General features: G+C 41.8%; 1 protein-coding gene across 4 annotated transcripts; it reads right to left on the reverse strand.

The window, feature by feature from the left end:
• Positions 1–442: 442 nt before the first annotated feature.
• Positions 443–15,161, reverse strand: ercc6l2 (excision repair cross-complementation group 6-like 2). Of its 4 annotated transcripts, XM_037098406.1 has the most exons (21): positions 14,861–15,161; positions 14,333–14,736; positions 13,697–13,813; positions 13,333–13,526; positions 13,124–13,217; positions 12,895–12,962; positions 12,538–12,745; positions 12,285–12,425; positions 12,066–12,182; positions 11,829–11,948; positions 11,674–11,745; positions 10,570–10,715; positions 10,293–10,388; positions 10,006–10,105; positions 9,219–9,371; positions 8,875–8,961; positions 7,968–8,075; positions 6,562–7,582; positions 6,324–6,478; positions 4,667–4,824; positions 443–2,622 (listed from the first exon to the last, which is right to left on the reverse strand). In XM_037098406.1, exons 1-21 carry the CDS (start codon positions 14,886–14,888, stop codon positions 1,410–1,412), a joined length of 4,800 nt encoding a protein of 1,599 aa, XP_036954301.1. In that variant the 5' UTR covers positions 14,889–15,161; the 3' UTR covers positions 443–1,409. The 4 variants fall into 4 exon arrangements, with proteins under 4 accessions (XP_036954301.1, XP_036954302.1, XP_036954304.1 ...); XM_037098407.1 differs by lacking the exon at positions 7,968–8,075; XM_037098409.1 differs by lacking the exons at positions 443–2,622; positions 4,667–4,824; positions 6,324–6,478 and having other exon boundaries at positions 7,445–7,582; positions 7,964–8,075.
• Between the last annotated feature and the right edge of the window lie 202 nt (positions 15,162–15,363).

The following is a 15,363-nucleotide window of genomic DNA, read 5'->3' on the forward strand; positions in this document are numbered from 1 at the left end:
GGTTCAGCACATGCGCGGGCGTACTCGTGCACATACGCACACAGTAAGGGCTGACTCGCTGCTAAGCTAAGAGTTTGATATGACAATTACATTTTGGGGCTTTTTAAGAGTGGCGCAAATCATTCTGTCACCATAAGAGACTTTTAAGTAGGAGAGTGAGAGGAAGGGGTGGATGAACGGGTGTGAAAACTACTCCCACGTCTACTCCTCTCCCAGCACCACTAAGTCTTCAATTGCTTATTGTTATTTCACTAATAGCGCAGCAGCTTCCACTCTGAGGGGCGTTTGGGGCACAACTGAGCCGAGTCACAGACTTAGTCATCAGATTACTGTGCAGAAAGCTGTGCGGTGAAACCACCTAGTCTACACAAAATACACACTCTCATGTGGTGTGCGAGGCGGCCGCGAGATCTTCAGAGTGACAGAAACGTAACAGCCCAGCCATTATGGAGTTTTTAAGTGGGTCTCTCTGCACGGCCACCAACAAGTCCAGCAGCCGTGGTATCCGGTAACAGTAATGGCTAAAGCCTGCAGCAGGTTGGGTTTTCTCTGGTATAACATCAGCTGCAGGGACAGTTTGAGCACAGACATTGACCTTTAACTATATATGCACACATGAGGCAGTTACATATCATTCATTTTAGCCACCGTAATGTCAAAGTATTCCATAGAATAATGGTGCTTAAACAATTAGTTGTCCACATAAGATTAATTTGCATGATTTTGATAGTTTTCACCATTTTTCAAGCAAATATGCCAAACATTTGAGGGTACGAGATTCTCAAATATGACAATTTGCCATTTTTCCCCATCTAACACTATTACCTCTGCCAAAGAGGTCATGTTTTTGTCCATGTTTGTTTGCTGGTTGTCAGCAGGATTACACAAAAACTACTCAACAGATTTCCATAAAACTTGAGTGGAGGATGGGTCTCTGCCCAGAATAGTGCCCATTAACTTTTGGTGGGGATCATATAAAGAGACGGATCCAGGACATTTTTTTTCTCTCGCTTTCTTTAACATTGTGAGATAGGTTGTATTTCAACATTTCTATTCACCTGTCTAAGAATTATACATGGATCTTAGTGTAAAAAAATCTGGCATGTGGTAGCCTATCTATAAATAAGTACAATTTGATGCCGATCCAAATGAAAATCTGCTACAAATCACTCACTAAATCAATGGACAAGTAACATTTTCAAATAATTACAGTGAATAAAAAATTTAACATTTTAAAAAGCTATGAGTAGTGTGTCATTTTTAAAATAAAAAAATAAGTTCAGAATAATACAAAAAGTTCTCCTTTAAATATACATTCATATTGTTTTGGATGATAAAAAACATTTTTGCTGTAAAAGTACAAAAGCATTAAATAATCCTTGAACAGTCTGATAGTCTGTCCTGAATTATTACTTCCACAGGAATTTGTCATTAGTCTTCCACAGACTCTTGCTCTCCTCTTCTCCAGAACGACTTCTATCTGCAAACTTGGTGCTGATGCAAACCCTCTTCACTTCTGCCGGGTCTGTTAACCTGTTGATACTCTCCTCATTACCCTCATTCAGGATGTCCCAGAAGTCTTTGCGACTCCGCTTTGATGCCGCCTGCTGTGTAGGTAGTGTGTTGTGTGACCTTGGAGAGGACAGAGTGTCTAAGAGATCTGCTGAGCCAGAATCAGAGTTGAGAGGGATTCTGGATGTGCGTACTGACACTGAAGATGCTGCAGGGGGTGTTTTTGGTGTTCCCCGATGCTGTTCACCCTTTGATTTGGGTTTTAACAAATCGTCGAGGATTGAAGTGTCTCCTATCAGATCTGTGAGGAAGGAATGGCGACTGGAGGTAGACGGAGCCTGCATGGGAGGGGAAGCGGTGTGAGGCTTTTCTCTCTGACCTTGAAAGGGTTCACTGGTCTTGGAAGACAATTTTTGCTCCTGCTCCCTTTCCTGTGCTGTGGGTTTGGATAACGTGGTGGACCTGCCATGGCTGAGGTCCGCAGAAGAAGGGGTATCTCTGTCTGTGCGGTTCAGGAAAGCAGCAGCCTCCCCAGACCCCAGACCACTGCTGCTGGCCTTATCCGAGCCAAGACCACCACCAGCTCTGAAGGCTCCAGAACTAGAAACACTACCCTTCTTTGTCCTCTTGTGTCCTCTGGCACTGCAGACCCTCTCCTCCTGCTCCTCTGAATCCAGGCTTGGAACATCACTTAGAGGCTCGTGAACATTCTTTCGTGGGATCTTTTGCTTTTTCTGGGGTTCTTGAACATCATTTTGTGGGTTTCTAGGCTTATTCTGTGGCATAAAACCATTGTTCTGTGGGATTTCGGGCTTCTTCTGAGCATATTTAGGCCTTACCTTGGCTTTCAGAACATCCTTTGGTGGGGTTCTGCTATCTACCTCAGATTTTGTGGCAGCTGTTTTGGTGGATGCTGAGGAGGAGGTCTGTGCTGAATCAGGTTGTGGGAAGTTGTTTGTAACTGTATTAGCCAGGTCAGGGTGGTTCAGTGAAGAGTAATACTGTCGTAGCCAGGCCAGTCTCTGGGCTGAGTCTCTTCTCAGAATCTCCACAGCAAACTGATGGACTGAGGGAAATTTGAATTTTTCCGCCATTTCCTCCAGCTGCTGCCTGCACACAAATGACACAAAGACAGAAATGAGTGACAAAAAGACATCCGTGCATAAAAAAAAAATGTGCTTGACAATGAAGAAACAAACTTCTTACAATCACAATTACACCAAATTCACACACATCAGGGGACATGAAAGCATACTGTACGGTGAAGGTTAAAGCCACAGTTAACCCTAAAATAAAAATACAACACATTTTTCCTCTTACCTATAGCACTATTTATACAACTTGTCTGTTTTGGTGTGACCTGACAGTTTTTGGAGACAGAAAGAAGCTGCTCGGCTCAAGCACGTGACAGCACAGGATGTAAACATGAACGGCGTCCTCCTCTGAGCTGTAAAGCTACATAACTAAACAGAAAGCACCGGACACAGCTGTCAACACGTGTAAATGCTCTGTGCAATAAAATGCAAAACAACCCTCTTTTTTAGCACCCATGTTGCTTCCACTGTCCGATGTGACGCACAAGAACACACAGAGGTCGTAAGAACGACTTCCACACTCGGGAAATGGGACTATCCAAGGAGCACATTAATGCAGCATTGGCTTATTTATCTAGCCTCTCATCTACGAGTAGATGCACGCTTCCTTCTAAGCAGTGATATGGTTGGATGGTTCCTAAAGGAATCTGTTCCACAAAAAGCTCTGTGGCTTATCTTGAGTAACCGGGTCATGATTTCTGCATGGAGAGATTGCTGTTGAGTTTGTTTCCAAAAGTATTTTGGCGTTCTGAGCACCACAAGCTGAATGTCATCTACTTCCATTTAATTGTCTTAGAGATAAAGCAGACATTTCTACAGCCCGTATTTCCAAAACACGGCAGCTCCCACCAAAAACAACCTAGATAGAGGAAAGCACTACAGATGAGATGAAAAGTATGTATTTTCTTATTTTGGGGTGAACTGTCCCTTTAAAAAGCCACAAGGCCTAGGCTATTAATCAAATATTCTGTGGGTCCATCAGGCCTACATTAGGATTAATAGTTGTCCACATAGTCAGGCTCACATCCATCAGCCGTGCAGTATGAGGTGTTTTTCCTGAGCTTCTAGGCAGTCATTAAAACTTTGGTCTAACCAAACTCTGGGACAGAAATACTTCAAAGTCACTGGTGGTGCAGCTGCATTATGGTGGTGTTATAACCATTTGTGGCTTTGACTGGAAAAACAATAAATAAAAGTAACGGCAGTAAAAGATGACGTGCATGTGGATTTAAATCATTAAACAGCGAGGTTAATTGAGGGGATATCAATATAACCAGTGTGTGTGTTTTTACTCCCTGGTGAGTCTCTGGGCAGAGATGCAGTCTTCCCCTCGGGGAGTGAGAATGGAGCCACAAAGGTGTCTGTGTGTCTGTATACGAGTGTTCGGGAAAAGGTAGAGGCGGAGGTGATGCAGCGGGACAGCGGTGCGTATGTGAGCGCTGTGTTAGTAAATGCTTGTTAGAATGTCCGTGTATGTGTGCGTGTATGTGTGTTTGAGTGTGTGTGTGGATCAGTGTGGGTTTGGAAGTCCTCAGGCAATCATTTTTGGTCCGTCTCAGGAGGACTGTGGTTGTGGAAGAGGAAAACTCCTGCACTGTTGGGCCTGAACATAACTGGGTAATCTTTGGCATGATGCTGGGAAATAGGTGGAAGGGAAAGCTCAGAGGTGGTCTCTTGCTAAACACACACACACACACACACAAGCACACATATACACACACAATTCCTGGGGCCCAGGTGGGGGTGCTCAACACCATATCTGTGGTGAGTTTTGGCCTACTTCCCCACACTGCCAGGAATTCAACTCTTCCGACTAAACTCTTCACACCCCCTTTCCCCTCCTTTCATGCACTGGTGTGCTTTAATCCAATTCAAACCTTTTCTTCTGCTTCAGGCCCCCCTTATCTTAAATCATTTGTCCTACCCTACACTCCTTTATCCTTCTGGTAAATCCACCATCTCATCTTATACAAAGTGCTCTTTTCGTTTTGTGTTATCTTAACTTCTACTGCTTGTTCTTTCCTCTTCACCTCAGCTACCCTGAATACCTTTTTCATTACCTGCTTATGGCCAGGGGAGTCTCTCCGATGATGAAGGTGGTGTGTCTGGTGTGGTGCACACTCTTGTTGGTGAAGGTGACTGGATGGTCCACATTGGGCTTCTCCAGTCTGACAGCAGAAGGGCGAGGCTGATTGTCTGGTGGACTCACTGACAGGCTCTGTTGAAATCAAACAAGAGTCAAGGTTTATAGAAGCAGTGACCAGTCATTCGTGTCTTAAGCTCAATGTTGAATGTTTTAAACTTTTTTAATTCATTTTTTGCTTTTAGCCCTTTTTCAGACAAAATGGCTTTGATTTTTTGAAAGTAAATGGAATATAGAGCTGCAGGCGGGAATCAAAACAGTAGAGCGCATGCCTACCCCAAGACCCCACAGTCCCCTTTATTTCCATCAAGCTTAATCCAATATCAAACTGGATAACCCTGCATCACCCTAAATTTTAAACCACCCGTAACTGTTAACCATAATTTATGCTGACCAGATCTAGGATCAGCATAAAATTGTATTCAGTAAAAGATACCAGCCAAATGCACCTGATTTTTTAAAATCAAGATCTGTATTTAATTCCTTAAGAAAGAAAAACAAAAAAAACGCTGTTAAAGACTTGAGAAAAAAATTCCAGGATAGATCTATTTACCTGAATCTGCAGCAAAAGTTAATGGGGTCTGTTCTAGGTCGAGACCCAACCTTCACCCAGATTTCCTGGAAATCCATTCTGCAGTTTGTTTGTTTTTTCAAATTTTGTTGAAAACCCAACCAACTAACAGATACGGATGAATTGCATTGCTTCATTGGCGGAGGTAATACATACAATGTTCTTACATTATTTAGCAAGCAGGAAAAGGAAAATGAAGAACTAAGGGATCCTTTCAGCTCAAATCATCCCAAATCATTCATGTTTAACTTAAGCGGTACCATCTAATTATTAAACTACCACTTCAGAAAGTTTTATCATTACTCTGATTTGGACTTCAGTGAAGATGACAGCTATCAACCCAATACAACAGAGCTCAGTGATATTTGATCACACTTTGCAAATTAAATCCAAAATCCAAAAAGATCCAAAATAAACTACACTAATCCATTTAATGAACCATTTGTTTGAAAATATTTTGCCGGTTTGCTCACCAGCTGTCTGTTTCCACTGATCAGCACTGCTGGCTAAGATGTGCTGGCTTATATTGACATGGTAGTGGATATAACCATGCAGAAATGTCGACCACATATTTGAATATACCTGACCTACACAGCTGAGCACCACTGAGCTTTAACAAAGCTACGAAGAACAGTATCTGTTCACATCCACTCTCATGTCATAGTGAGCATGTGTGTCTGATACAGTTCTGGCAAGTCACTCTGCACGCCAATATGCAATTGCCAGGCACACTTTGGTAGTAAACAGGTCCAAATGACACTGTTTACAGGGAGGTCTGAGGATTACTCAGTAATCCTGTCACAGTTTCTGGAAAAAGTTTTTCCAGTTGTAATCCAATTTATCTAATGTAATTTGTGATGTCAAGAATTCATCCCAATTCATCTTCAAAACATTATATGTGACAGGAAAAACTGATCCTTTAACTAGCCATCAGCACATGGGTACAGTGCTGGATCAGGGCTGTGGATTGCTGAGGCAGACCAGTGTAAAGGCAGTACTGTACCTCCATGTCGCCTAGAAGGTGATTGGCCGGGAGCTGAGAGTACATCTTGAGTTTGAACACGTCTCGCACAGCTGCTCTACTGATCAGCTCCTCTGCTTTGCTCCCGCCCACCACGCGCTGGTTGGAGTGCATGTACATCACTTCCTGTACGCCCCCTTTAAACAGAAATAAACTTGATTAATGTTTAAATTAAGTTCATTAAAATCACTAATATATATAAGCAGGTGTTGAATCTGACCTAGCACACTGTCAATGGTGCCATCCTTTCCTTTGGACGACGGACTTTTCAGACTGGTGAATGAAACACCTTTGGATGATCCTGCTCGTCTCTCAGCCCGGTCAGTTGTTGCAGCTCTTTGCCTTTCTTTTGGCAACTCCTCTCTGGATCTTTCCGTCTGTGGAGATGTGAAGTGACATCCTGTGGGTCTTGCTTTCTTAACAGGAGTGTGTTCATCTTCTGAAGATGTGAATGTCTCTATTTCGTCTGAGTATTTGGATCTGGCCTTGTCCCTGACACTAGAACTTAGCCGCTTTCTGTTACGGTCTAGTCTTCCTCTCCCTTTGTCTCCTCCTTTAGTGTTTGAATCCAAAGCGTCCCTCTTGGGAACTGCCATCGCCTCTAGGTCCAAATCCTCAGATTCATCGGAGTAACCCTCAAAGTGATGCACTCTTGGAATTGCAGTGTTGAGCTTGTTAGGTTTCTTTTTGTCTGGTGAAGAAATTTCATCGCTCTCCTCAAACACAGTAATTTTCTTATTTGTCCATCCTTTCTGGCCCTGTCTCTTGCTCTGTTTCACCAGAGAAACCCTTTCTTGTCTTCCTCCACCTCTTTCCTCCCTTTCTTCCATGTCTGAACCACTGGAGAGGTCCCTGGTTTTCTTTCCCATTTTAGAAAGACAGACTGCACCATTTCCTGTATTGGAGATGCCAGATGAGGTACCCTCCCTCTTCTGATCCCCAACATCTTCCTCAAAAGGGCTTTCTTCAACACTGCTATCCCCTTCTCCTAACTCTTGTTGTCCTTCAACTTCTTCAAGTAGTCTGGAGAAACCGTGCTGGAAGAGACTCAATCGACTAGCACCGGTGGCAGCATTCCCACCCCTGTTGCCTTCCACTGCGCTTGGATTTGACGTCCGCCCGTTAAACCCCCGCTCGACCTCATCCTCTTCACTCCCACTGCTGAAGTCCAGAACTCCGTTCTCCTTTGCTGGTTCATCATTCCTTACAGGGCCATCTCCAGGTGGAGCATGCCCAGGTTCCTTAAATAAAGCAGTAGAGAGAAAAAGCTAAAGAAAGGCAAGGAAGCAGTGTGAGAACGTAAATAAGCTGTGTGCACCAAAGCCTACAAATTCCTCACTTCCCATCTTCATGCCATCTTTCAGTGGACCAGCCCATGTAAGATTTCAATGTGTAACACAAAACAGATGTTTGTAACAATAAATCATAACCAACATTGATGACATCTGCCCTCCATCGTGATGTAATGAAGAAAACCAAAGGGGTCATAACATTTCCTGTTGATGTATAAATGGTCCTTTATGAGTGCGACCACCAACACAGATTCTAATTTCACAAAATATGCCAACTTCATGACTTGAGCCCAGTTCTGCTGCTGTATTCGTGTGCATGTTGGTGCTTACATGCCTGGAGCCTCTTTCTGTGCGTGTTAAGGCACCCCAGTGTATTCTGTGTTTTTGAAAGAATCTGAATGGCCTCAGCGGAGCAGCAGCAGCCCTGTAAAAAAGGACCTGGCTGGGAACAGGATGATAAGGGGTATCACTGTGTAAATAAATAGCTGAAAAGCAGAAGATAGACTTCAGTGTGGTCTGCTGCTTACATTAGGACACATACGTAATTGCATCCAGCTGTTTCACACAGCATCAGAGAGAAACGCAGTGAGAGGCAGACAAAGCCTTGTCCTTCAGTATGGATAAAACACAAAGAATTGAACGTGAAAATGTTTTTGTAAGCTTGTGAAACTAAACCCTAAATATTTTTGCTCTGTGTGCTTGGAAGGTTTCTGTAACAAGTTTGTAGTTTTCATTCTGACAAAGAGAAAGAGCTTCAATTCAGTCAGCTACAAAGGACACCAATTTTGACGGCACGAATGAATGCATGGCAAAGAAAGCATAAAAACTTTCAAACAACATCCCGAAACACTGATCTAATGCAAACACTCATACTTAAAACAAAAACACTACTTCAAGGAAACTTGTCAGATTCAATCTTCTTTCAGTAGAAGCTGCTACTTTCATAAATGAGGCATGTGTCATTTTGAATAAACCCCTCTAAGAGAAATAGGGAGATTATAAAAGAAAGAATTACTGAGGAGGAAGCAATACAGAAAAAAAATTGGAGCAAAGGCAGAAAAAGTTGAATGAGATTCTGTGGGTTGGTTGACTGACAGACAGGAAGGTCCCTGTTTGAGGTATCCCCTCTTTCACGTGGGAATGGAGGAATAAGTGGGCCGCCTGGGAAAGAAAACGGAGTGAGGGATGGGAAAGATGGGTGCCCTATGTTCCGGGTCTCTGAGAAGGGCCGAGTTACTCACGCTAACTCCCTTTGTCTCCTCCTCCTCTTTCCCGTCGCCTGTGTGTGTGCTGGTTGTCATTACACCGGCCTCCACTTGTCCTTCTCGCTGACAGGGAGAACAAAAGTGAGACATGCATTTAGAAATACAAACATTCCATTATATAACATCAACATTTATTAACAAAAAAGTTTGTCGTCTTCAGCACTCATTATTCGCAGGCAGAATGTGATCATTCAGATGTTCGTGAATTCCAAAGTACAAAAGTTTTGTTGACTGTTTTGTGACACCTTGTACTCTGACTGAAGATACGAGTCAATATCATCAATCAAGCAGTAGAAATCATGTTGAGTAGGCTATCTAACCTCTAGTATCTTGCGGGTGAGGCATGTCCCTTGGGTCTGCAGCCTGAAGAGGTTTTTGATCCCGAACAGCTCCCCCTTATGGACACCTTGCCCCTGCACTGCCTCGAAGTACCGCCGTGCACTTTCCTTGCCCACAACTGAACTCTGTAATTGCTGAAAGAAAAGACAGAAAAGACACTCACTCAGAGCTCTGAACTCACATTTTAAAGCACCAAATACATATCCCTCTGTCATATATTAAATCAATTTGGTCAAGAACAGATAGAATGCCATAATTTAATTAGTACACAAAGAGGTAATTGCATCTAGTAGAAGTTTAAACAGGGCTGCCAGCACTGATGCATTGAGACTCAACTAATCAACATTTTTCAAATGCAGTTTTTAAGCAAAGGGTTTTTTTGTCTTTGTTTGAATATTTGGTATTGAATTAACCCCAAAGTGATGGAAAGTAATCATGTAACTTTAGTTTAATATTAATAACTTTAAATTAGATTACTGACCACATTTTTAAACAGGTAATAAGTAACAAAATACATTATTAAAGTAACATTCCCAGTGGTTTTACGAATCAAATGGCCTCAATTTAATTACTGTAGAAATAAAATTCCATTGTGAATGTATTTATAATAAGTTTTGTGGCGCTTCAGTATTTTCTGTCAACATTTTTGTTAGTAAACCTTTCCCTTCCTTTGTGCTGCACCAACCATCTGACAGATAGTAAAGGAGATGACCACATTATATCAAGACCAGCATCATTTGTGCATTATGATTATATGAATATAATTACCTGTTTGTAAACCTGTCTGAGGTAGATGACCTCCTCTACAGTCCCCAGTGAGATCAGCCTAAGAACAGTCACATCCCTGCACTGGCCAATACGATACGCCCTGAGGAGGGACACAAACACATCATCACACAGGCACCAAGCACATAAATAGAAGAAAATACCTGTGTTTGTTTATGTTTAGACATCAGATGTGATGCAATGCTGGCAGTGATGGTACTTTTTGAGGCCAGTCAGGAGAAGCCACAACAGACAAGCAAAAGTCTGTCAAGATATGTCACACAACCTACCTGTCAATAGCCTGAAGGTCATTGGCTGGGTTCCATGTGGGGTCGAATAGCACTACAACATTAGCCCCAACAAAGTTAAGACCAAGACCACCCGCCCTGATGGAACAAAACGTCAGTTATAAGTTCAAAATAAGATTTTAAAGGAACATGTTGAAATAAAATCAACAGCAGCATACACAGTATTAGATGTCTCGTGTCTACCATGTTAGTAAAGCTTAATTTGTGAAATATGAAGTACAAGGAAACTCTTCTTTTTGACTGTTAGTGTTTGACTTACATGGTGGAGACCAGGCAGAGGTTAGTGTGAGAGGAGCTGTTGAACTCTTTGACCATCTGAAGTCTTTCTTTGGCTTTGGTGTTTCCGTCCAGCCTGCTGTAGTCCAGCCCCTCTGCCATGCAGTAGCTCTCCAGCACGTCTAACAGCTGACAGGTTCAAAACACATGACAAATAACTGTGAGGGGTTTAGATCATTGTCAAAGGGGAAGAGTAAAATTAATTTATACTGTTTTCAAATATTACCTGTTGTGATATTGCACAATATCTACACTCTGTATATTTCTAGTAGTCACATATAGTTTTAATGCACGTCTTTCACAGTTATTTTCATATTCTAGTACTTTACATATTATATTATTACTCTCTATTAATTTCTTATTGTTTTTCTCTAATTATATCATCATATAATCCTTCCACAATGTGATATTTCTGTTCTAATAGGAGTCACTGTAATGTACCCAATTTCCCCCGAGGGTATCAACAAATTATTTCTGATTCAGATTCTGAAAATGTGGACACTCGACAATCAAATGTAATGAAAAATAAACAGAATATCCCCTGGCTTGTGTATTTATATATATTCCATAGGGGTAACACTGAGCAGAAATCAAAACTGTATGGATTCCCATAAAAGCAAAACATAGGCCATGAAAATATGACCTCATAGCAGCCAGAAATGTTATCATACTGTCTCAGGTGACAGCAGCCATTAGACTCTACAGAGTCTAATTATCTTAAAAACTCTAATCGCCCTCACTTATAAAAACCAAAGGCTTATATATTAATCTATGTCATGAGAAAATCGTGACTCCTGCTACTATTTTCTCTGTAAACAAATCATCTACTCTGACAGCAGTGGCAATTAAGAGTGTGTGTTTAAGGCTGTTGCTGTGATGAAACGCTGAATGGATGTGACTGTATGAAGGCTCTTAAAACAACAAGCATACTCGATCCCTGACATCACCTAAAAAATCCCTTATAGATAACATCACTGCCCTGCTGCTGATCCAACTCTCACAGAATAAATATCTCTGCAATCGCAAGGGCAAACTGTGATGCCCGAAAAAATTATCTGATTTCGATAAAAACAAACACGGCTCTCACCTTGGTTGAGAGAGAAAAAAGAAGCACTTTATCTCTCCTTTGCAGATAAAATTTGAGCAGCTTCTGCAAAACCTGAAAAGGAGTAGAGATGCGTTTAGCAAAAATGAAACAGCCCATAATGACCGGGTGACTGAGCCTTTGTTCCCAAATTGTACCTTCATCTTTCCACTGTACATCGGGTCCGACAAGGCCTCAAACGCTTCATTTTTGCATCTCTGCACAAAGTCTGGAAACTTTTGGAATACCTTCGCACAGATGGCAGAAAGATACTTTTCCTGGAAGACACAAATGAGTTGCAATCAAACAAGGATGTCGTATGAATGTCTGGAAAAGCTGTCCAGGAGCTAGCTCTGAAGTGTATTGTAACCGGTTGTAGGGCAACATGTCTCTACCTGCTTCTTGCTGGTGCCTGCAGTGGACTGAAGCAGCGCTACATGGTTGGCAACCTTCCTCAATATGGCCAAGTAGCTGAAGTACAGATTTTTCATTTCTACCCCGTTTGAGTTTGTCTGCAATGAAAGGAAATTACATTACCTAAAAGCTCAATCTGAAAAAATAAAGACAAAAGTCAGAATATGAAAGCAAACAATGATGAAACGTGGTTAACTTACTTTATAGCAGCAGCCTCTGCGGGTGCGTCTGCTTTGACAGTCACATTTCTCTGAAGACCTCAGCAGTAACGTGACGTCTTCAGTGTCCAGCACCGTCTGATACACCGTCTGCTGAAAATCTGTCAGAGAGCAATAAACTACCTAGAAGAAAACACAAGACAAAATTTCTTTGAGGTTTAAATACATCACACACCTATATCCCAATATTGCAATAATGACATGATAAAGTCTGGCTTGACTTCACCGATCTTACCCTGTCATCCTTCTTAGGCAGCTGTCCCTTGATGAGAGCTTTATTCCTCCTAAGGAACCAGTGGGAAATTTTCCTCACAAGAGCTCTGACGGTCTTCCTCCCTGTAGCCAAGGAACGTTTGGTTGCACTGTGCCTCTGCCCTTGTTCAATCGGATCTGAAAACTTGCTCTTGAAATGTCCTAAGCTGCCAAGACAACCAGGTATGGCCCTAAATAGAATAGAAATGTATATGGCATTTATATGGCACAAAAAATTGTAAATTTCTACCACATCACTTCTACTACAGAGAACAAATTGATTTAAATGTGATTGTAAATATGCAAAATACACATGTAACATAAAAGTCTCTTGACCTACCAGTCCATGACACACCACAGCTCCTCAAGGTTGTTCTGTAAAATGGTGCCAGTGAGACCAATTCTGATCTGATGAAAACATAAGTGCAAAGCTTGCATTAAAAGCATGCTCCAAAATGCAAAGTCCTAATTACCATTTATTAGCCATGGTGGCATCATTCAATTTTTTTTTTATTATCACTTCATAATTACACCAGCAGCACACCATCACAAAAACAAAGCTCTCTGACCTTACATTTCAGATCCTTCATGGCCTGAGTGATCTGAGAGTTTGGATTTTTTATCTTGTGGGCTTCATCCACAACTACAGCAGACCAGTCAATGCTGCAAAGAGAGCAAAGATATATTTTAGTAAAATGTAATACCAAAAAAAGAACTTACAAAAACTATACTACTTGTCACGTATTTGTTGTCTGTGTGTGTTGAGCATGGTTCTTACTTATTAAACTGATCCAGACAAAGGCGCAGTGTCTCGTAGGTAGTGAGAGCAATCTCAATGCGTCCCTTCTTGATGCGAGCCAGCTCCTCCTCTTTCCTCAACCCGTGGACCACCACACACTGGAAGTGACCCCATGTGTCCAGTTCATCTTTCCAGTTATAAAGCACCGACAGCGGGGCCACAATCAGGAACACCTAAACCAGATCATGTAAACATTAAAACGTGCAGATGAAAAGTCAATACTCACTGGTATCTGTAGCTTTACACTACAGCTGTAATTGACTGAATGCGACTGGTATTTTGAAAATAAATGTTTTTATTCATCCTTACATTGATGTTCCTTTATGCATATCGCAATACTCACTTTCTTGGGTTTACTTTGCTTGGAGGGCTGCTGACTCTGCAGAAAGTCAGGCCTGTTTTTCTGGATGTCCTCCCATGTGCCCGTTTTGTGCAGCACAGCAGCAAGGAAACCTATGACCTACGATAAAATATTTATAAAAAAAATATCAAAAAGGTACTGAAAATAATAGTGACAGAAATTGTCAAGAAAAATGCTTCAATATGAAAATATCAAAGGTTCCATATTGTAGAAATTGAGATTTCCTGGCTTTCCTGATCATGAAGTATGTCTAGGTGCTATGTAAATACAACAAAGGTATCAAAACGCTAAAACCACAGAGAAGGTTCAGAAACTCGGCCTTTAAATGAGCCAGTTGTGATGACACAGCTATACTCAGGCCTGTGAGAACTGACCAATCAGAGAAGACTGGGCCTCTAGAACAGTGGCTTTAATGAAACAGGGACTAATACAGATTATTCAAAGGGTAAACAGAGGTTTTCTGCAATGCAAAGTATGGGAATGTGTTATTTCAACATTACAGCACGTAAACATTCTGTAAAGGACACCCAAAATAAAAGCATGAAAACCTGAAAATTTGTAAAAATGGAACCTTTGGAATAATTGTGAAAATAGTTTTGCAGGTAACGTGCTTTGTACCTGTACAGTTTTTCCCAGACCCATGTCGTCACCCAGGATACACCCTCTGGACCGCATGTAGTTGTTGTAAATGAACCTGATGCCCTCTCTCTGGTAATCCCTCAGGTATCTGTTGATGGTGTAGGGGACTCTGTCTCCATCAACATCACTCAGATTTAAGGGGACGCACAGCCTGGGGTCTGTGGTGCTGCTGGGAAACAAAGGTTTCTCCTGGGTGAAGTGACTGGAGCCTGGTCTCATTAGTTTCGAGACAGGTACAGCCTCCTCCTCTTCCTCATCATCGAACAGCACCCATGCTTTAGTGTCATTATTATGAGAGGTGGTCGGTCTCTGAATGGTGGCTTCTCGCAGGGTGCCATCTCTCGGGTCAGGAGCCAGACAGGTGTCACCTGTGCGCCATATTTCTATGACACAATACACGCATTTTATTAGCTAACCGTGCAGCATATTTTTTTTTTAAAAAAACATTCCAGTGCTTACGTAGAGCACATTAGGCTTATCATTTACTATCTGCTTCAGACTTCAAACCTTTTCCAGCTGCAGACGTTGAAGCCATCAGAGTGTCTTGAAAGCTTCCTCTTCTTCATGTGGAGGAAAAGTCACTGTAGCATGCTAGCTAGATTGATTAGCTTAGCTTAGCTTTACAGCAGAAAGAAGAAGGAGCGACTGATAATATAAAAACGGAAAATTAAGCTTCTGTAAGTCATTAAATTCCCAGTGATGTTACTAAATCCTCCGTCTGAGTCCATTTATCAGGCGGGAAAAAGTTCAGAGACACAGAGCAGGAGCAGCTGCAGCTCCTCTGCTGCTGCTGCTGCTGCTGGCTGAATGTTTATGTAGTTTGACAACCAGGGCGGCACTTTCGAAGGATTTCACCGATTTAAAAAAATTAAATAAATAACTAAAAGTCTGCTCTAAAAATTAGACACTTCTTATTTTAAACAATTATAATTTCAGTTTTTCGGTCGACGTTTTTTTGTTGCAAATTTCACTGTCGGACATTTTGTCGAAAGTGCTGTAGAGAATCTATA

This window comes from Acanthopagrus latus, chromosome 5 (genome assembly GCF_904848185.1).
Source record: "Acanthopagrus latus isolate v.2019 chromosome 5, fAcaLat1.1, whole genome shotgun sequence".
Taxonomy (NCBI): domain Eukaryota; kingdom Metazoa; phylum Chordata; class Actinopteri; order Spariformes; family Sparidae; genus Acanthopagrus; species Acanthopagrus latus.

Coding starts and splice junctions, on each gene's coding strand:
- ercc6l2 (XM_037098406.1), bottom strand. CDS start 14,888: ATGGCTTCAACGTCTGCAGCTGGAAAAG. Junction 14,737..14,860: donor AACGTCTGCAGCTGGAAAAG/GTTTGAAGTCTG, acceptor ATTGTGTCATAG/AAATATGGCGCACAGGTGAC. Junction 12,746..12,894: donor CTGTGGTGTGTCATGGACTG/GTAGGTCAAGAG, acceptor TATTCTATTTAG/GGCCATACCTGGTTGTCTTG.